Below are 21,445 nucleotides of genomic sequence, written 5' to 3' on the forward strand. Positions count from 1 at the left end.
CATTCCTGTCCCTGGGGACAGAATTTTAAAGCAGAACAAATAGCTCAGACGTTTAAACAGGAGAGGAAAGCACTAACATGTGACACGCTGCATCCTGCAAAGGGTAACAGAGACCAAAAGTTGCCCTCACACACCAGCAACACTTTCCTGCACCCATTACTACTGTGCATGTTTTAAGCAGCTGAACTTACGTGCTTTTGCCATGGCACCCTGTAATGGCCAATGACACAGTGATGAATTTGTACATGTGGTGTAGGAATCTCAAAAGTCTGCCTGTTATGATTTTTTCCCCCCTTTTCCCCAAAGAGGAAAGGCCTTTGATAGATCTCTTCAGCCAGAGGTTTACTAATGTGTATGACTCTTCATTCTCCAAATTCATGTTAAACACTACTGCATCACCAATATGTCTGCTTAAAACTTCACCAAAACTAGCTCCCCTTCCTTGTGCAACCACACACTGCCCATAGGGCAGAGGATAACAATCAAGATGCCAAAGAGGAAATCAAAGATACCACATCAGAAATAATCAGAAAACTTCTATAGAAATTCTCTCTATAATAATATTTCTACCGAATGAAACATGAGAGCATTCTTTTTCCCCAACCAGAACATTTAAAATAAGCGGATTATGTATTTTTTCAATTTAAGGACAGTTATTAATCCAGACAAAGCTTTCTCCTCCAGTTTGCTACAGAATACCAATCTGGCTTTAAATACTTCTTAAGGGATAAAAATTTGGCTCGTTGTTTGCACTGGTGCCAGCTAACAGCCCTGCCAAATCTACAGGCTTTGCTGTTATCACCAGGGAACATCTCATCCAACTTTGTTTGCTGGTCAAGATTTGACAGTTTATTTTGTCTTATTTGCCTGGGACTTGAATGTCTCCTAAAAGAAGCCCAAAAATCTTCAGAAGCACCTTTATTATCAACAGCTTACCGCCTGAAGCAAGAAGAACTGCAGTACTGCTGCTGAATCACAGATGTTAGAAGTTCAGTTCAATGTGATTACCTGGGCCAACTCTGTGACTGTATCTGCATCCACAGTGGACATATCCACATAACACTTCCCTGGGCGAATCCCCTGCAACACTCCACTCGGACCAAGTACCAGCTGTGAAGAGGTAAAGCAATAGGGTGTCTGCAAAGAAACTCCAATCCTGCAGCAGTTCAAGCGAGCCTGGCGCTGCAGCGGTAGACACCTAGAGGGATATCAAAACCTACCCCCCAGGGATTATTTTTTAAAAAGTATGATTTTTGTTGGGACATTTGTTTTTACATAGCTGCACTGCCCAGCATCTACAATGACCCAGGTTACCATGGTTAGTAGGAATCAGAACTGGCATTCAGTGATTGTATCTTGTAGTCTAGCTGGCAGAGGAAAAATAAGAGCTAATCCTTACATCCTTTGCTGCTTTTGGATCTGATACACAGGCAAAGGTGATGTCACAGGTGGAGACAACTTCAGCAGGGGTTCTTCCCAGCCGTGCTCCCTCCTGGATGAACAAATCACACTGCAAAAGTCACAAATCCAAAGGTAAGAAAAATTAAGTACAGAGCAAATGGGTTCTCTAGCATTTTGCTGAAACAAACTCTGCTGCTGGATCCAACTCAAAAAAAGTCAGGCATATTAATTACATAGCAACTGGGTTGTCTTCCATTGGTTTGTCACTCCCCCCCCACACACAAGGGACTCTTTTGCAGCTTTTCTGAAGCCCCAAGTGAAGAACTTCAAAAGATAGACACAAGAAAAGAGAATGCTTAGGTGAAATGCTAACAGATTGAGTGTTGTGGGTTTTGGAGGAGAGATGAGGGGGGAAAAAATGGTAAACAGGCATACCAAAAGGTGTTACTGGACAGCAAGCAGGAATATGCACAGCTGAGACTCATGTGTTTTAGTGGGCTGCTGCTTCAAAAATCTTAGCTCCTTCTTACACCACCCATGTTTTGCAGTTACAAAAAAAATCTTTTAATCCATTTCAATAAAGTAACCACGGTGCCCTTGCCTTTGATATTCCACAATATCATCCGAGTACCACATCTCTCCCAGTTACCTACTTTTCCTCCTCCCCTACAAAGAATAACATTGGCTAGAATCTAAGTGTAATATAAGTTCTGTTTTCACTTTGAATACACCTATAAAACCCTTCTCATCCTGGTCTTATGACACAGCAGATTTTCAACAGAACCTTTGTTACAACAACATATACAGCACAATGGATGTGCAGATGACGTTGTGGTCAAGCAGTGCATCTTACCACCCCACTCCTAGGATCAACTCCCCAGCACCTGGTCTTTTTGTCCAGCTCCATGACACAACGACTTAGCTATTTACATCAGCAGGATTTCCAGAGACACTTTACATTGCATTCCTCAACACACACACACGGTTGTAATTTTTCTGGCAACTCTCTCATCTCATATGAAATGGGAATGGGGTGGGAACCATTTGCATAAGAATGCCCATACTAAGAAAGGTTACAGCTTCATCTAGCCAAAAGTGACCACTAACAAGCACTTAGGAAATAACAATAAAACAAGGTGGCAAGCATATACTTGTGTTTCCTTGGCATCCTCTCCCAAGCACCACCGACTGGTGACTCCAGACCTCCCCCTGAGCTAGAGGTGGTAACTACGTGTTTAGAAAAAATTAAGTATCATCTGTACCTTAAGCATATGCCTACCTTCTCGGCAGTTCGGTTCCAGACAGTGACAGTGTGACCCATCTTCAGTAAGTTGGAGACAATGCCACTTCCCATCAGGCCAAGTCCCAGAAATCCTATCCTGAGGGGAAGAGATAAACATTAAGGCAACAGAAATCAATTGGTCTTGGAAAATAGATGAAGAGCAAACCCTGGAGCATCACCAGCAAAAAAATCCCAAAGCCACAACAAAACCAAACATATTCTGCTGTGGCCACAGCTAGAATGAGCAGATACTGAGCTTTAAAAGCAAGCTGGTGTTTGTTTTGCTCATCAAGCATCCCTAACAATTTCCTGAAGAAAACCTTTAGCCTGCTTCAGAAGACTACCTAAATATTAAAGGTTTGGGTGGTCTGGGGTATTTTTGTTCATTTGTTTGCATTTTTTTCTTTATTAAAATTGCTGCTCTTGTGCTTTCTGTTGCCAGCCATTGCCTTATTGAAGGTAAAGGGAACATTTAGAGATCAGCATGTGCTTCTCTAATTAATGTTCTGATTTTTAAACTAAGTCACATGTACAATGACTTGCTTACACTATTGAATGATACATTACAATCTTTATTTTAATAAAGCCCAGCAAGGACTACTAGGCTAAGCATCACGCACAGACCAAAGACCTAGCCCCTGCTCTACAGCTGCGATTTTGGACAGACACAGAAAGAAAGGAAGTATTAGGCCAGTACAGGTGACCAACAGTACAATAGTCCCCGATACCAGCTGCCTTCCCGCCCCTCCCTCCTCAAAGTCAGCAAGAGTTTTGCTCCCCCCGCCCCCCCATCAAGAAAAAGGCAATGCGCTAACAAGTTCCACCCCTACAGTTACCTGCAATGGGAATTCCTTTGCAGTCATTGCTGCAAGGATCCTTTTGTACGTCATGCAGCTAGCTTCATACCAAACCCACAATTCTAGTAGGAAATTCTGAAGCGTTCAGTCACACGTCTGATATAACTTCACAAGATCTGCCTGGCAGTTCCCCAGTTAATTCTTCAGAATTAGCCATGATACAGATGTGCTGTGGCTTTTGCAAGCCACCTGCATTCTCCCAGCTAGCCATGCTACCTTTCATTAGAGCAAACTAATTTAGACAAGTCATAGCAAGTCACTGTAGGCTCCTTAAACAGCCCAAACAAGGTCCACCTATTTTCAAGTCTCTAAAACAGATGAGATACACCTTCTCTCCCAACCCACCTCTGAGCCACAATTTCCTGAGAGACTGTTTTACCTGAACAGCTTCATTGTTATTTTGGTTCCCCTGGAGTACAGTTGAGAACTGACATCCCAAGAGAATGACCCCAACGGCAAACAGCAAGCTGTGGCCTGAACTCAATTTGAACAGAGCGGAAGTTACAGAGTGAAACAGGAAGCTCAAGTTAGGCTTCTCTCACTCTAGAAAGGAGAAGGGGGACGTTAGAAGAAACCAGAAAGCTCACGTGCTACACAGCAAAGCTCTTGTGCTGGGAGAACACGCCTCCCTCTTCCTCTTGTCTTCTACAGGCTCAGGAGAGTGATTAAACAACCCCAGTCAACTGCCAGGCACTAATGGAGAAAGATACCCTTTTATCTTTCTACCTCATACAGCACTCAGAAATACTGCTGCTTAATGTTCTGCAGTATGGCCTACAGGAAAAGGGCAACTGCAAAAAAGTCCTAAATTGCAAATGTATCCAGGCCAGACCTTATTCTGAATTTTTCTGCTGTACAGCCCCTTTGTTTTTAGATGCCTCCCTTCCTCCCCACCCCCCAGAGTTTCACACAAGGACAGAGGAGATCTGTAGTTAGAGGGAAATGTTAGGTTTATTTATTCTCAGTGACAAGCTGGATAATGGCTGCATGTATGAGCTGGGAAGGAGAAAAAGGAAGGGAAATGGCTGAAGTGCGTTGGAGATCTTACTTTTTGTCTGTAGGCGTGATACTGCCATTGACTGCTGTGCTGTCTGCTGCCTGGATGGAGGTGGATCCTGTTTCCTAGGAAGCAGGGGCCGGGGATGGGGGGGAAGAGGAGGGAAAAAAAAAAAAAAAAAAAAAATAGAGTGCACAGCTCCGGAAGAACTGCAAGTCCTCAAGACAACAAAGAAAATCCATCAAAACCAAGATTTGCCTTACCTCTTCACAAACCTTCAGCTTCTTTGTGATGGCTTGATAGCAGACAGCTGGCTGTATGGAGAAGACAAAGCATTCAGGGGAAGGGCAGTGCTGATCTGCCCTCCTGAGCAAACAGACCATATCCTTGTTACACAGAAACAGGCAGCTCACCCACCCACCACCATCTGCAAAGCAGGAAAACTCTCTGGCTTCCCTGAATGGGAGAAAATAAATCCCAAACCCTACTGCAACATACTACACTCTTCCTTTCCCACCCTGCCCCAGCAATTCAGCCTGTCTTCTGATACAGATCTGCAAATGTCTTTCTGTAGCTCATATGACAGGCTCCCCTACAGGCAAGGATCCAGGGCATCCCTACTCTCACATTTAGCTCAAAGAAAACTGAGATGTCTAAAGCCTGCCACAGAGTACCTTGCCTCCCATCTATGCTCTGTATGTCAATGCAGCTGTGGAAGCAGAACCTTCTTGTTAATATGAGAAGGCCCATAGATTTCAACAAACATTAAGGTGAAGGCTGCTCCTTCCCATGCTGCTTATTGTGAGCTTATCTAGATTAAAACTGTTGGCTGCTCTTAATCCTTCTGTCTCTGCCCAGATCCTCAGCTAGATAGAAATCCTTTTTCACTTCATTTGATCTTTCCTTTTCCTCCTGATGTTCACTGCTGAAGATAAAACCCTGCAAGGCTTCTGACTCTCAGGAGATCAACTGGCTACATTTTACATGGAGCTTTTCTGGTCCTGGAAATTCTCCTGCCATATTCAGTTAATTGACAAGTTTATCCAAATGAAGGAACTGGTAGGACAGCCATCAAAGACAATCAAACAACAGGGGTTTTAAACAGAAAACCAGCTTTTCCTACCACTCAATGTTCAACCTACAGAATTTGCTATAACAGATCTGTCAAATCCTGGTGCTAGATATTTAATTACTTAAACTATTCACTCTACTCAATGCTAAATCATTCTAAACCTTAAGGTTAGTAAGTAAATGCACTACAAGACTGCACATGAGAATCCAATTGCTGCTAGCCCCCAAAGGACAAGATTTCAGAGCTCTTCACGCATACTCCTTGTACTTCGTCCCAGCAAAGGGCAGGATGCCAAACTAGACAGAGCAGCAGAATGATCCTGTCTGCCAATCCTCCCCTTCTCTGTCTGGCTCAGCAGGAAGTGATGGAAGTGGGGATCACTGTCCTTCACGGGCTGCAAAGAGAGAATGTACAGGCTCAGAAACATTCCCAGAGTCACTGAGCAACCACAGCACAATTCCCTTGTTCTCCCAAGCTGCATGAGAACAATAGCTTAAGGTGCAAAATATAAAATGTATCAGCCGTATCAAGCAGCCTACATTGTGTTTCATTCTCAAAACCAAAGCCAATTGAAATAAAATTCCTCATTTTTGGACATATGTAAGAAAACCAAATAAGATTACAAGTAAGATCAACACAGGAGGAAGGTATCTCATATCCTGCTTCTTCCTCTTCCCAAGGGAATGAAAATACTTCTTTTCCATCTTCCAAGGAACTCTTTAAAACAGCATTCTGAGAATCGGCTGAAGATGACACCTAGCACTGTCACATGCTAGACAAACCCATATTAACAGCAACAAGGAGTGTAGGCCCAGGTATCTCACCTCCCCTCTGAGCATCATGTACTAGAGTTACACTGCTCTAACTCTGCCTTACTGACCACTAATTTATTTATGCACAAAAAAGAAAGGTATCCAAAAGCTGCTTATGAGGGAAATCAAATTAAGCCACCCCATATGATAGTATCCAGACAGGGAGAGACTATCCACATCATCTCCTCCAGTTTTGGGAAGCCAGTCACAGAAATACTTTTGAAACAAGAAGTGTAAAATGAGTGCAGCAAGTTACACATGAATCTGCAAATGGTTCCACAAAGACTGAAATCTCACTTCCCAGCATACTACTTAATTGCCCAGGATATTGTCTAGCTTTGTTATACTACAGAATGACAGAACGAGAGCGTCTTCCTTTGCTCCTACAGGAGGAAGAGAATGTCTCACTATTTTATAGCCCAGACAAAAGGTTCTAGATTTGTTTCCACAAACTCAGTTCCTAGATCGCATATGTCAAAGTTTCTCACCTCACTGACGCTTGGCGGCCATTTAAATCCAGCCACTGTTCCAGTCATCACTCTCTTCACTGTACTAGACTCTGGAATTGTGAGGTCCTGAGGAGACAGAAGTAGGATCAGAAAGAGCTTACAACGTGGCTTGGTGACTGGCCACAGCATGTTGATCATATGAGCACACATACAGAGTTTTGAAAAGCACTACAAATGCCTTCCATTTCACATGCCTTTCCATGAAGAGCTCATATTTAAAGACACAGTGTATTATCAACACAGGTGAGGTGAAGAAGACATGAACTACCAACGATGGAATTCAACCACGTTATGGCTTCTGGAGAATCCATTCTTCATATGTGAGAGGAATTGTTGCACTTGTGTTAGCATGCAAAAGAGCAGAGAAGCAAACGAATACACTTGATCTAGCATTTTCTTCTGGTGGATGCAAAATGCTAAACAAACAGGTGAAGAACATCACCGCAGTCACAGGTCTGATCTCTTCTAATCCTCCACTGTCATAAAAAAAGTAGCCTACCTGTTAACAGGAGAACCTTCAAAGCATGAGGCTGATAGTCATATCTGCTCAAGTTTGCAGAACCCATGAGACAGAAACTGATATGTGGACTGCCCCATTCACTCAACAAGCCCTGATTTGTAACGTCATGGTAAGACTTAACGCACTGGGTTTTTTACAGTTGAACAGATTAAAATATATCTTATTTCCCCAAGATATATAGGTTCAAATAGGTCTTTATGCTGTAGGTCATAGACATATGCTACAGACATATAGGTCTTCATGCTATATGAAGAGAATGCACAGGACTTCTACATAGTATGTGTTATCTTCCCGAAACGAGGTTTCAGAAACAGAATCACATTATCTCCCCTCCAAACTTACTTCCTGAAAACATACAATATACCTTAGTGTCCACACTTATCCACAAGAGAAGAACACTATTTGCAAAAAAGATAAGAGCAAGAACCCTGGAGGTAACCCAGATTGATGCAACTGTTTCATCTGTTAGCAGGGACAACTTAGACATCAGTCTCCAACCTTAAAGTGCCATTTTAGTCTAAGGAGAGCCTTGCACACTAAAATTCGCCCCTTACAGACCACACTACTGTTTCAACTGGTAAAGCGTGGATGAAGCCTGCTCTGATACCTATGAGAATATATGAATGATTGTGTATATCCACAGAGCATTTCTAGATAGAGCACACCTCAGCAGCAACTGGATCCTTGAATTTTGTGCATCATTATTACTTGGAAAGCCAGAATTTGGATGGTGGTGGGGAAAAACCCCAAATCCCAACACTGCAGTAATTCAGAACAGAGACATAAATGTCTTCTACCCTAAGGCTAAGCATTTGGGGAAATTATGAGAACCAGTCAAGACGACAAAATTTTAAAATTATTTCACAGGCTGAAAAGTATTAAGACAGTACTGTTACATTTTCATGGCAGTTTCTTTAATTGTCAGTACACTAGTTTCCAGAAGCTATAAGGCTACTCTCCTACATTAGCCTGCTTATTTTCATGGTCTGTGGCCAGACATTTATCACATAGCTGGCCACCTCTGTGATAAGCTGTTTAAAACCACTCCGCTTACAATTTGCTAGTAAAATTATTTCTACTACCACAATTAACTCACTCAAAGCGCTTTGATGCCCTGAGGCAGCTGATACAGTAAAATTTAAGCATGCAATGTGTCAGCACGATCAGAATTCTCCCAGCCTTTAGTTGTGATCAATTTTGGAATGAATCTAGCTCAAAGACACAAAAGTATTTTCCAAGCAGATAAAGAGTCCCCATGGCTTATTGTAACAGAAATATGTGGAGAAACAACATGCTCATAGCAAGACACTTTGAAAGGTGAAAGTACATTGCCAGTAAAGTGTTTTCCTGCATCAATCAAGTTACAAGTTCTGTAATTATTAGTAAGAATTCACAAATATGCATCCATTCATCCCCTCCTCCAACTCCCCCCAAAAGGAGAAACCGATGGACTCTGTTGTACAGCTTGATTCAACAGAAGATGAGTCAAAAAAAAAAAAGCCCAGTATTTCCTTCATAGCCTAACATCTGAGATGATCAGCTTCATTTTACTACATCAAGAAAGAGCGTACTGTTCAACCAGTGAAGGCCAATCCATTCACAATTTTGGAGATCAGAGATTACCATCTTGACTTGCATCCTGAAGCGCACTGAAAGCAAAGATTGTGAAGCACAGCATAACATGATCACTTTGAAGCACAGGCGAGCAAGCAGGCTGCCACATGGTGTATCAGCTGAAGTCTCCCAATGGTCTTCAGGTGTCATCTCCGATGGAGCATATGCAGTGTAATAATCCACTGAAATAATTATCCATTTGGAAAAGGAAGATCTGGACCACAACAGCGAGTTCCACAATAAATAAAAAGGCTGGAACTCTAGATGAGGGTAGACAAAGTATTGGTGGCTATTGTTGCTGCCACAACATCCAGAAATAACAGGGAAGTAATGGGGATAAAATAATAATGCTCCGAGGTTGGGCCTTTATAATGGAGTATGGAAATACATCCTATTGCATAGAAGCTGAAATGAATACAATTAATTCTTCTGGTGAATTCCCCAAGCTACAAGAATTTCTTCTTTAAGCCCTAGCCCTTAAGAATACTCCACCCTCTGTAAGTACTGAGGGCGAAGTTGAGTGACTACTAATCAGTCACACAAAGTAGATGAGATGGGAGAAGTCAGGAATCGGATGAAGACCCACATCTCTTCACTAATCCTTCCCACACAAACCAAACTCGAGGGATGGCAAGATGAAAAGTGGAGTCTCATGACAGAGCTCTCAAAGCCCTCTCAAAGATATGAATAGAGCCACTCAAAATAACTAATTGGTAAAAATTACAGGAAGAATCAATATGCATGCCAAAGGTATCAGGCAGCCAAATGGTCTAGAAGTAGTAATATGGATCAGCTTAAAAAAAAGCTGATACTGAACTGACTCCTTTTGCTGGCCTGTTAGTCAAAGTGCCAGTCAACCCTAGAGTCCATCTGCAAAGTCCACAGGGCACTGGCGGACATGCACAACACAAACCTTCTCATCCTTGGGTGGACGCCCCCGCTTTCGGGGGCTCTGATCCTGGGCTCTTTTCAAAGGTGATTTTGATCCTCTCTCTGACGATACAGAAGAGACCCTCTTTTTTCCTTCCCCCGTGCCCTTCTTCAACTTCCCTTCAGACAAACTGGCTTTGCGTTTCTCTTCACCAGTGGATTGCTTGCCTCTTTCTTCACTGGAATTACGCCGATTCTTCTCTTCATTGGAGTTATGGGAAGACGCCTGAGAGATTACAGAATAGAATATAGTAAGGAAATAAGAGCTGGAATGATTTTCATGCAAAACCAAGGATGTGAAGGACCCTGTGCTGATTACTATCAAGCAAAACAACAGCACAGTAACTTGAAAACTAGGTATTAGTTAGCCCTTTGAAGTCCGTGAGTGAAGTTCCTGGTTAGTTCTCCTGCAAAAACATACCAGTTTAAGTAAGTGGTAACAGAACAGGCCACCTGAAGACTTGCTGGGAGTGCGTGCAGATATATGCACTTCCAATAGACTAAAGACAGTATTAGTAGATATCAGATTCTAGCCCAAGACTTAAGACTGATTTATCAAATCATCATAAGCAGATCAATTAGCCTCTTTGGTTTCTCCATCAGTTTAACAACACTTTTTTCACCACCAAATAAGAACAAATGGGGAAGAGAGGACAGGGGAAAATAACAACCCAGAGGAATGAAAACGAACCCCTCCTTAACTTGCCAGAGGCAACAAACTCCTTTCACATAAAAATGCATCTGACCATCATTCATGCCAAGACTTGTTTTGATGCACACAGTAAAAAAAAAAAAAAAAAGAAAAAACCACACTCACCTGGTCCTTGCTTTTGGTTTTTCTAAGAAACTCCTCTACAGCATCCACAGCTTGCTGGAAGCGCTTACCCTTGTTAATCTTTATCATTTCCTCTTTGTGAGGGTGATAAGGCTTCAGCTGCTCCACTTTGATCCAAGCACTAGAAACAAACAAAAAAAAAAAGTTATTCTCCAAACAGCAACTTTCCCGACCACCCCACTTTTAGAACACACAGATACACTTTTCTTTTCTCCAGAACAGCTGATGACAGCAGCCCAAAGTCACTTGCTTTCTACAACCTGAAGGGCTGTAATTTCTGCATTCACTGAGAACTTTCTTCTGGCACTTTTAGTTGGTTTCTCTCTCAAGATTTATATCCTCTCATGCTAGCAGTGCTCCACTCCAGGCATTATTCATATTCTCTATCTGCAAGACAGCTTCTGGATGCGATCATAGGTACTTGTTTAGAAGAAAGGCAGTCTAGTGACTCCTCTTGTATCACCAGAAGGAACACTCACAATCGCATGCCTCCACATAAGGTAGCCAATAATATGAATCTGCTTGAGAGGTTGTTGAAAGCAGAGGCCACATAACAATCCTAAGCCATCAATCCTTCGTTCAAACATACTGTGCACACACGTAAGTGTCTGCAAAAACTGGAGAAAACCCCCAAAATTACGTAACTCACAATAGAGCTGACCACAAATAAAGTGAGCTCATACAACACAGCTCATCGCTGAACATATTTCTGATGTACCTTGATATTCTGCATGAAAACAACATTTTTCACTTTTGAGGAAAATTCTTTTTTCTCCACTTGATATTTTAAGATAAACCTGTACAGTAGCAGAGTATTAACCTGACTGCAGTCCTATGAGGAAACTCAAATTACTTCCCTGTTTCCACTGCTGCTAAATAGGACTTCTTAACATTTACGAAACTGTCAAGTACAGGGTGACAACTCCACTTTCCTTCAGGTTGACAAGCTCTTCTACCACTCCTTCACTGCGGCTTAGGGGAACGCCCTTGCTCTCAACATTCCTTGCAGCTCTCACAGAGGTTAGGCTACCTTCTTCTCTCCCCAGATTCAAGCTCAGGCTTATCAGCCACACTGTTACACAGCTATTTCCATCCAACTGAAAATAGACCTGTATAAATTTTAGGAAAGCTTTTCCTGAGCTAGCATGGCCAACAGTGCTTCTTAGCATAGAGCAGCCCAGCACACAGTAAAAACCAGTCAAGCTGATCTTCTCTGGTCCCAAAACATCTCTACGTTACAAACACTGACTAACCATGATTATAAGTTTTAAATACTCTCCAGTGCAGTCTAGCTCCTGCAAGCCGGTGAAGTGGTTTCATAGCTGCCTTTTCAGACACTGTAAGCATCATGTCATACAGCTAAACTAAACATAAATGTGAAACTAATAATAATAATGCTTTGCTGGATCTTGCTTGTCCTCTCTTCACAAAGTAGTAAAGCCCAGTAAACTCTTTAAAACTTCATGGAGATCTTTCTCTTCACTGGCATTAGCCACTGTTTGTAGTCAGGAATCAGCTTGTTTAAGGTAGACTGAAACTTTGGGGGTCACACTTGGAGAGATGAGACCTCCTGATAGAACTGCCGCAAAAAAAATGTTAACATCCTTTCCACACTGCTAGTAGAGCCTACGCCACAATTCCATCATAGCCTGGAAGCAGAACCCACTGGTTTTTTTTGCATGCAAAGCTGAACCCTTTTGCTTAGTTTACAACTTCTTCATAAAAACTTGATGCATTATAATGAGTCAAATCATTACTTTCAGACTAGTGCCTGCCATCCAGCAGCTATTCAGAGAACCCCTCCTAGCTGCCCCGACTTTATAGTGAAACATACCTTTAAGTTCTCTTGTACCATGGCTCTTCTGTGTGGCACTCAGTGACAAAGCATCCCTAGGTACTAGCCAACATCAGCACATGAGAAGCCTTTCCATTATGTATATAAAGGAAACAAACTTTTGGAGTACATTATAATAAAGCATGTTAAATATTGTTGCCAGATTTGAACTTCTAAATAAAAATAACTTTTTTTCCATGAAGGCATTCTCTTAGATCTCTGCACATCCCATCCCTCCTCACTGCACATGTTCGTTAGCTTCCTTTCTCACTGCTTTTCCTTTGGTATGGAGAAAGTCTGAAGCACAAAGCTTTCTGGCTCCTGGCTTCAAAAGGTACATCTTGGCAATTGCGATCTCCCAGGACAAAGAGCTAGAGATGCCAGAGACAAACTAATAAGCAAAAAACAGTCTTAAATGCTGCCTCAGGGTTAAAAATATTTAAAAAAAAAATTTTAAAAAATTATTAAAATAAAATCAGTCTTTTCCAGTTTATCCTTTGTGCATCACCCACATCGACAACCTTCTGTAAGATACAGATGTGAATTTTGATACCAGATGTCCATAAAGCATTTGCATACAATGTTTCAAACACTTGAAAACAAAAGAACTTTCCACCAAACAAAATCATTCATGTTATACACAAGATGTCTCTCTGTTAAGTAATAACTCAAAGCCAATGAAAGCCAATATTTAGGTAAGAGGATGCAACATATAAAAGGAACTACTACTCTCCTGACTCAGCAATGAATTAATACCCTAGAAAAACATCAGTGACATTACATTACTGAAGATGCCATATTTAAGAGGAAATTATATTCACACTGCTGCACAGAGTAATCTAGTATCTGTAAACAATGGGCTAAATGGAAAGCGAAAAGATGTAAAAGAGATATATGTTAGTAATGGGTTTCTCTGCTCATTTTTCTACACCCTCCAAAATATCATTCTTATAAAACCACTACTCATATAAAATCCATGTTATATTGATGAACAATAATCAAAACTTCGAATTCTTGAAAAGCATAGGCAAGTACAAATGTGACCTGGAGCTGCATGTAAAACAATAGCACAGAAGAGATGCAACCAGAGATAACAGATTCAAATCCATGATATGAACTTAGCATAGGCAAGGAGGCCTCACCCCCCCCCCAACTTTCTAGCCACTCTCTTCTAGTCTAAAGGTATCGGTTCCTAATGATAAACTGGAGAAATGAAAGTGGAGGAATACCCACAAATACTCACTTTTAGCAAGCCTTACAGTTAGGGATGGAAAACAGTGGCACTGTATCTCCATATTTCTATTATGTACTACAGTCTGGGAAAAATTTCATAAAGTCTTACACTATAGCAGTTTAGATGTCCACAGTAAATGCTAACATACAATCAATTTTGAAAATTGCTCAGTTATTTACAAGCCCAGTGTGTGCAAGCACACAGAGAAATCAAGATGTGTTTCCTGCTGTTATAAAGGAATGCTCCAATTTTCATCAGTAAAAGAACTCAAACGGCTGAACTCTGGAATTTGATATGTAAACTTCTTAATGGAAAAAAATTATAAAAATGACCATACTGAATTAGAATAAGCCTCCATGCAGCTAAGAGGAGGGGTTACTTAGCAAAAGAAAACAAGCAGCAGGGCAATACTGAAAGAAATTCTAAGTATTAGATTTTTCAAATTTGCACAATAAAAAAATTTTGCAGAGTACTTCCACATCCAAAGATATAAGTAAGAAGGGTAAAAGTTTTGACTACAGTAATTTTCAGCTATGGTGCTCTGCCTGCAGAGGCATCTAGCATTCCAGCTGGCTCTGTTATACAGCAGTTTGGCTAGAGCAACATAGAGCTCTGCATGAAATAATTTGCCTGAGAAACACCATCAATGTAAACTAACCCTCTCTGTCAGCCTAGCCTATACCCTCTGGGTCCTCAGCTTGCCAAAGGGCACCACGTCCAACAGCTGGCAAACTTTAAGCAAGTGTATTCTGATGCCAGGACCCGAAAGAACATTTTAGAAAGACTATATCCAGAAATTTCTCTCTTTGAAAACCAGAGAGAACAGCAAGCAGAAGAGGGTAGCAGAAGAAGAGGGTAGACGTTTGCATCCGAACAGGATATGAAGGATGGGAAGGCAATGAGCGCTGTGCCAAAATCACTGTGTCTGCTAGAAATAGGCTGCAGATTATTACAGTTATCTTGGATTACAAGCTTCCTCCAATTTTGCCTTAATATATGAAGTCAGGAAGCACGCCTTGACCCCACCACATTGAGTGAGACTATTTAGTTTTGTACTGATGCTTCAGAAAGGTGCTATGAGTAAGAATGGACCGTTCCAGGTTCCTATTAAGACTTTGATATACAAGACTTGCATTTGGCTATTACAGAATACCTAAGGGGGGAAGTGGGTAGAATGGGAGGTGAATGTGTGTACGCACATATGTGATGACTGCAGGACTCTCTCTAGTACTTCCATGAAACATAGTAGAATGATACCTTCAAAGCAATGATCTTTTTAGTTTTGACAATATCATAATGAATTCCCAAGCAAGCCATGAAACACAAGGTTATTTTGAACTGGATGAAGCACTCCAAGAAATACTTGTAGGCTATGGGCCTGCCAATCTATTAGTTCTAACTACTAAAAGCAATAAACGCATGTATATAGCAATGTCTAAATTCTTACATTGCAGTACTTGACTACTGGAATGATCTACAAAAATTTCCTAAGACAAGACTGTAGCTTGGAAAATAAAAGGGGATAGAAACACAGATAAGAGGTCAAAGTTCCACTGCCACTTAGAAAGACTAAATTAAAATTGTTGTTTATACTCCCATAATTGGATTTTGTTACATGCTTGCCAGCTCTATGGACAGGAAGCATCAACTCTTCTTGATTTTAGATGAAGAATCCTTTTAATGTGACTTACTGAGAAGAGACACTCCGAAAAAGAACTCCTAGGCAGACTAGAAAAATCTTATCAATTTGGAGAACAAGTTAGTAAGAGGCATCACAATTAAGGCAATCACTTAGAATAGGACACAGATATTACATTACTACTGTGTACATCAAAAGCGGCTTTCACTGTGGTAAAGCACAGGTGTACTTCACAGTTTAAACAAAAAAGCAAATTCTTCTTCCATGGGTAGAGAATCAGTATCTTCCAGAAAACCTAATACTTTGAAAGTGACAGAAGCAACTAACTCCACCCACACAGTATACATAAGGAGCATAGAGCTCCACAGAAACTTTATCAAAATCCAGATCTTAGAGCACAGTCTGAATGCACTCATGCTCTCACTTCCACGCCTTTGGCCAAAACTACTTACGGCCGTCCAGTTAATGTATTTCCTTAGTCACTGCAGCGCAACAGTGGCCCAGTAAGTATTAGTATTCAATTCACAGGTAAAGAAAAATGCATTTTCTTCTGTGTTGTATCCTAAACTATTCAGGATTTCACCAATAATCCATACCTATCTATACACTACGCCAAAACCACTTCCAAACTCATCAGTATGTTTTTATTCATCCATCCACTCTGCTCAGAGGCACGCACACCAGTTCTTACTTCTAAGCAGCTTTCTCCTTAATCTTTGGTATGGCAAACTGGAGCCACATAAGTCAGAAGGAAACAAATTTTAACTAGCCTGAAATAGCAGCTTTTCTGGCCACATCAGTCACCTGGGAATCTTTAGAAGAAGATAAGGCTATCAAGTCTGAGATTGCCTACCCATCGACAAACTGGCGGCTGGCTGGCGATTCTACCAGCAACTAGCATCACCACCACCTTAAACACACTGGACAACAGGCAAATAGTTTATATCCAGATCTCCACCTGTTAAACCTTGACAGAGCAAGGCAGTAGTAGAAGAGCTGTAAAAATGGATCAGTGGTATAGTAATGTCACCTTACAAACTTTGAAGTGGCAGAAAGAGCAAAGTGCTAGAAAACAGAAGCAGCGTGCACTAGAGTATCAGTATGAGTCAGTGTACTCATCACACAACAGACTTCAGTCAGTGATGGAGCTTTGCATCCTCCTATTAGTCATGCTGTTCATTATGTAGAGTAGTGACATTTTGTCAGTTATGTATTTCCACTTACTGTTTATACACACCTAAAAAAAGTATTTGCAAACCACATTTGTTTACTTGCACAAAATAAATAAAAGAACTTTTGCTTCATGCTTACATTTTAAGTGAAATAATTTAAATTTTTCCTGATTTGGTTCATTGATTATGCTCAAAGGTAAGGATTTTCCCAAGCAACACACTGGTTAGAACAGCACAGTTCTAACCAGCACATTCTTTTAAAAAGTTCCAAGACAGGACAGAACAGGCACACAAGCTTCTCCCTTCTGTCTGTCAGTATTATTTTAAAAGAAGAACAAGGGGAATGGTATTTATTTCTATTTGATTTTCAGATAGGGTATGCCAATCAAAGAAAGCAAATCTCTACATCATGATTATTTAGCAGGAAATTATTAAATTTCACAAGTGGGAGGGGGAGGAGAGGGGGCGCAGAGAGGGAAGAATGGGGAGACATGGCAACAATCACACTGCCTTACTGTGCCAGATGACTGGATTTTCCCTAGCCAGAGCTCTAGAGTAGTGTAATAAATCCTGATTATTTTGCAGCTCTGAACTCTTCATTTGCAATCATTCTGCTAATCTCAACCACAGTACCCTAGACATATGACCACTTTTTCCAAACTTGTCTTAATACAAAACATGTCTGCATTTGATTCAATAACATTAAATACAAGAACTGAGAAAAAACAATTGGGATGGAAATAGTCAATCTCCTCAGCTTTCAGAACTTTATTAGCTCAAATAACCATATTTAACAAGAATGCTACCACCAAGAAAACCACTCTCTGCCCTCATATCAACCTTCACCTGCCTTACATTACTAGAGGTCCAACAAACTTTCCTAATAGTATACAGCATTTAGTTCAACTCCACCATGTTTAAGCCTCAGTTCTTAATGGAAAGTGATTTTTAAATATTGAGCAAAAATAATTCAGCAGTCAAAAATAATTTCCTTAAGAAACATCCATTAAATGGTCTTGGTTCTTGTTACCTTCTTTCCAAAAAGTAAAGGGTTTTCTAGTCTTACGCAGATATTTGTGATTTTCTCCCTTGCTGCATGATTTAATGGAATAGCAGAAAACAAAGGGAAAAAGTGAAAAATTAGCAAAATAATTTTCAGTTTCATGAAATACCCAAGTTCTCAGGTTTTGGGGTTGTTTTTTTCCCAGTTTTTAAGTGTCTAAGACAACTATGATTTTGCACGCGTGTTTGGAATCAGTAAGTTCTGCCTTGCAAGAAAGTAGTCTACAGCAGTTTTGGCCTTCCTATACTGTAAAGTCTTCCCAAAACACAGCAAGTATGTTTTCAGTTATCAGGTATGGCAGTATCTTCTTTTACAAATGGCAGGTATATAGATGTTTTATTTTTCTGGCAGAAAAACAAATGAATACTCTTAGCTGTACCTTTCTCATACATGGTTACATGCCAAAATCTAACCCAGTCATATCACACCTACTACCCTAAAAACAGCAAGCTACCAAGAACTTTCCTTCACAGCAGCAACTAAAATCCTAACATACCACCCACATGAGAGGCTATAGCCTGCAATATAGTTGAATTCTTTTTGCGTGTAGATCAAATACAATCCTTTGCAAAGCTCCATTGCATAAGTATTTCTTCCATGAAAGATCCATATTATATGGCACAGTATTTTCACCAAATGAAAACAAGCAGGTACATACTGATCTTCTGTTCCAAAAAACTTCACAAAGAAGCACTTTTTTCCACGAGGTTTCTTCAGATCCTTAGGCGGATTAACAATCTGAAGGTGATTAGAAGTTAAAGTTAGAAAGCACATAATGAAAATTTATACTCTGTGGTTTTACTGTCATGTGTCACAGCTATTCTATAGATTTCATTTTTTTTTAAATCTGACTAGGAAGAGAACTTGAATCTGTTTTAAGTCTTTCAAATAAATATGTATTTCCTTAGATGTGGGTATGCTGCAGCACAGTAAAAAAGTACCCAAACCCCACTGTTAACCTCACTAAGAATGCAGTGATGTTTCTTCCCCCTATGCCCAATACGTAAGCTAGCAATCTTCTTAAAAATTTAGAAAGCCAAATGGCATTAATAAAAGTTTGTTAGACTTAGGTAATTTTTAAAGCTTTGTCTTTACTCCCAGAATTGCTTATGAAGTTTAAAATATTAGTAAAGAGAAAAGCTGTCATTCAGATACACAGGTGACACCTGAAAGACTGCAGGGGAGCCTGGACTTAACTTGGTCCAATAACCAGAATGAAACCAAATGTTTATGGTTGTCGGTCACATTGACAACACTTTTCCCTTCCACATACTGTTATCTCAGCATGGTTAGTCCTCATACCTCCAACAAAAACAAAAACAAAGTTCTCTCAGAGAAGTAGAAATAATAAAAAATGGCACATATAATTTAATTTTTTAAAAAAAATATTTTTGACCTTTCATCATGAACAAAACGAACCAAACCAGAAGAGAAAGTTTAACTACTCCCTACTCCCAGAATTATTACTCAAAAAACCATAGCTCTAAAACAGTATCTTGACAAGTCAGACTCTTTATTTCTATTATTTAACACAATGCATTTAATCAATTTACGATGGGAGGAAAGAAACCTGTCTTGCAGAAAGTGATAGGGATTAAATAACTAAATCTGGGAAACACAGTTCAAGCTGGACGAACTGGCCTTTGTTGCTTTTCATTCCATCTGAACTAACAGCTGTTAGTGACAGGCTGGACTTCTAGATCAAATAAAGCCCTAAACTGGTTCACAGTTCAGATTTGTGGGGTATATATTTAAAAACCAACCAACCAACAAAACCCCAAACCCCCCAATATTAATCTTTAACTGAAATGCTTTCAGGCAAAGCTTTCTCTGTGCAGAAGGAAAGAGCAAAACCAACCAAAACCCAGGAACGCAGTGATAAAAATAAAACCAAAACAAACCTCACCTTTCCCGGCCACGGAGGATACCGTCCCAGCTTCCCCCTAGAGAAAAAAAGAAAGTATTAGGCACTAGAACCAGAGAAAAAACAACTATCCCATGTCCATCTTTTTGCATTATGTCACGTTTTTCATATTAAGACTTAAAACTTACAGTCAAAACCTACCGTGAAAGGCAAGATGCCCAGCTGACACACAAGCATTATATTGTTAGATACCCACACCTAAACTAAGCCTCTAAACAGCCTGCGTGAACTCACAGGACTATCAGGATTTAAGTGAACAGAATAGCAGCAGCATAGCTACTGCCTGGAAGATACAGTGCTATAGTGCTTATTACGCTTTTAAGACTAGATATTCCCTCACAAGGAACTGAAAAAAAGTACCAATGCAGGCAATCAAACCAAAGTTCAGGTTGCGGGCAGAACAGTATACTGAGCAGCAGACACCAGAGAACTGAGATTCTTAGAAGTTCTCACAGGAAAACATTAATGGCAGGACCCCCTGAACAGGTGATCCATTAGCACCTTCTCCAGGTGCTCACCACCACAGTGAGATATGCTAAAGATATGAGAGCACCATAAGAAAGGCAGAAAAGTTTATTTCCTACGCTTGCAAATGTTTCCATTACAAAAACTACACAAAACTATTTCTTCACAGAAGAGGAAGAGAGACATTAGTCTTAGCCCTCAGCTAAGCCTCGTGGCTTTATCACTATCTTACCCTTGTCACTCATGTAGGCTGCAGTATTCTCACAAAACCCTATCAGTCATTGTCTTGCAAGAGACTGGCAAAGAACCTGTGGAGCCTGCCAGCTCCTAAACCAAAAATTCTCAGCAAGTGGCACTGCAGCCCCTCCCGAGACGGCAATGCTACACAGGAGATTCAGTAGCGATGGTCAGGCAGGAACGCTGCCAAGAGCCATAACTGTGACCATATCTCATATTTGATGCTTCCATTCTTGTACTGAACAAGACATTAATCAAAACCTTTCATATGTTACTGTCTTCTTGTTACAGTTCTTTTGCAATGGCTCTAGGGATAGTAACTGTCTAGGCTGTCATGTACAAAACTAAAGCAGGATAATCCGCATTCCAACACTGAGAGCAGTGCACTCCCCAAATCCTCATTTTAAAAAAAAATTGCTAAAAGGAACCAATATTTACTTACTTTGCTATATAAATTAGACAACTTCACAGCACTGTCAATTTTTCGGATGAGAAACTGCAGTTGTCACAGCCTGGAGCACGCGCTTCTTTTTATCTGGGATATAAATATAAATGCATGCACTTGCGTGTTGGGGATTAGCTATTTCTTGCAAGCCCTAGCAGGACACCCTAGCCTATCAAGCACAGTAGAGCCTATGTACTTAAAAATCAGCACTCACAGGGCTCAATGGAATCCCGTCAGTTCTCCTGATCAGGAAATACAAGATCACGGCACTCTGGCTATTTGAGGGCAAAACTGGAGTGATAAGAGGAAATGGCTTCTGTGAGCTTCAACAGGGACATCCTAACCTGCAAACAACTGCTGTTTTCCCAGATTGTTGTGTTGCTTCATTAAAGCACTGCCAAGAAAATGCTACCGTTGCTCTCCCTAAACACCTACTAACTTATTTATGTTCCTTCTCCCCACCCCTTGGGAGGAGACCGTATTTCCAGCCGAGCCCCGCAACGGTCGCCCCTCTTTCCCGCTCCCCTCACCCCCCTCCATCTTACACAGGTTCTTTTATGCACCGCCTCCCGTTAGCCTCGGGTGCCGGCGCGGCTGAGCCGA

The 21,445-nt window shown here is 40.8% G+C and overlaps 1 protein-coding gene across 4 annotated transcripts in view; it reads right to left on the reverse strand.

The window, feature by feature from the left end:
• The window catches only part of GLYR1 (glyoxylate reductase 1 homolog), a 25,541-nt gene extending 4,609 nt beyond the window's left edge, over window positions 1-20,932 (reverse strand). The window contains exons 1-12 of one of the 4 annotated variants that reach the window (XM_035889350.1): window positions 20,840-20,932; window positions 19,678-19,714; window positions 18,430-18,509; window positions 10,812-10,950; window positions 9,978-10,220; window positions 6,910-6,996; window positions 5,947-6,003; window positions 4,801-4,851; window positions 4,589-4,662; window positions 2,681-2,780; window positions 1,400-1,492; window positions 1,009-1,110 (exon numbers count right to left, since the gene is read on the reverse strand). In XM_035889350.1, coding sequence (XP_035745243.1) covers window positions 1,009-1,110; window positions 1,400-1,492; window positions 2,681-2,780; window positions 4,589-4,662; window positions 4,801-4,851; window positions 5,947-6,003; window positions 6,910-6,996; window positions 9,978-10,220; window positions 10,812-10,898 — 894 coding nt within the window. In that variant the 5' untranslated portion in view covers window positions 10,899-10,950; window positions 18,430-18,509; window positions 19,678-19,714; window positions 20,840-20,932. Of the gene's footprint in view, window positions 1-1,008; window positions 1,111-1,399; window positions 1,511-2,680; window positions 2,781-4,588; window positions 4,663-4,800; window positions 4,852-5,946; window positions 6,004-6,909; window positions 6,997-9,977; window positions 10,221-10,811; window positions 10,951-18,429; window positions 18,510-19,677; window positions 19,715-20,839 lie in introns of all 4 variants that reach the window. The other 3 variants (XM_035889349.1, XM_035889348.1, XM_035889351.1) reach the window with 3 other exon arrangements.
• Window positions 20,933-21,445: the final 513 nt, after the last annotated feature.

This window comes from Egretta garzetta, unplaced genomic scaffold (genome assembly GCF_000687185.1).
Source record: "Egretta garzetta isolate BGI_Z169 unplaced genomic scaffold, ASM68718v1 scaffold452, whole genome shotgun sequence".
Taxonomy (NCBI): Eukaryota; Metazoa; Chordata; class Aves; order Pelecaniformes; family Ardeidae; genus Egretta; species Egretta garzetta.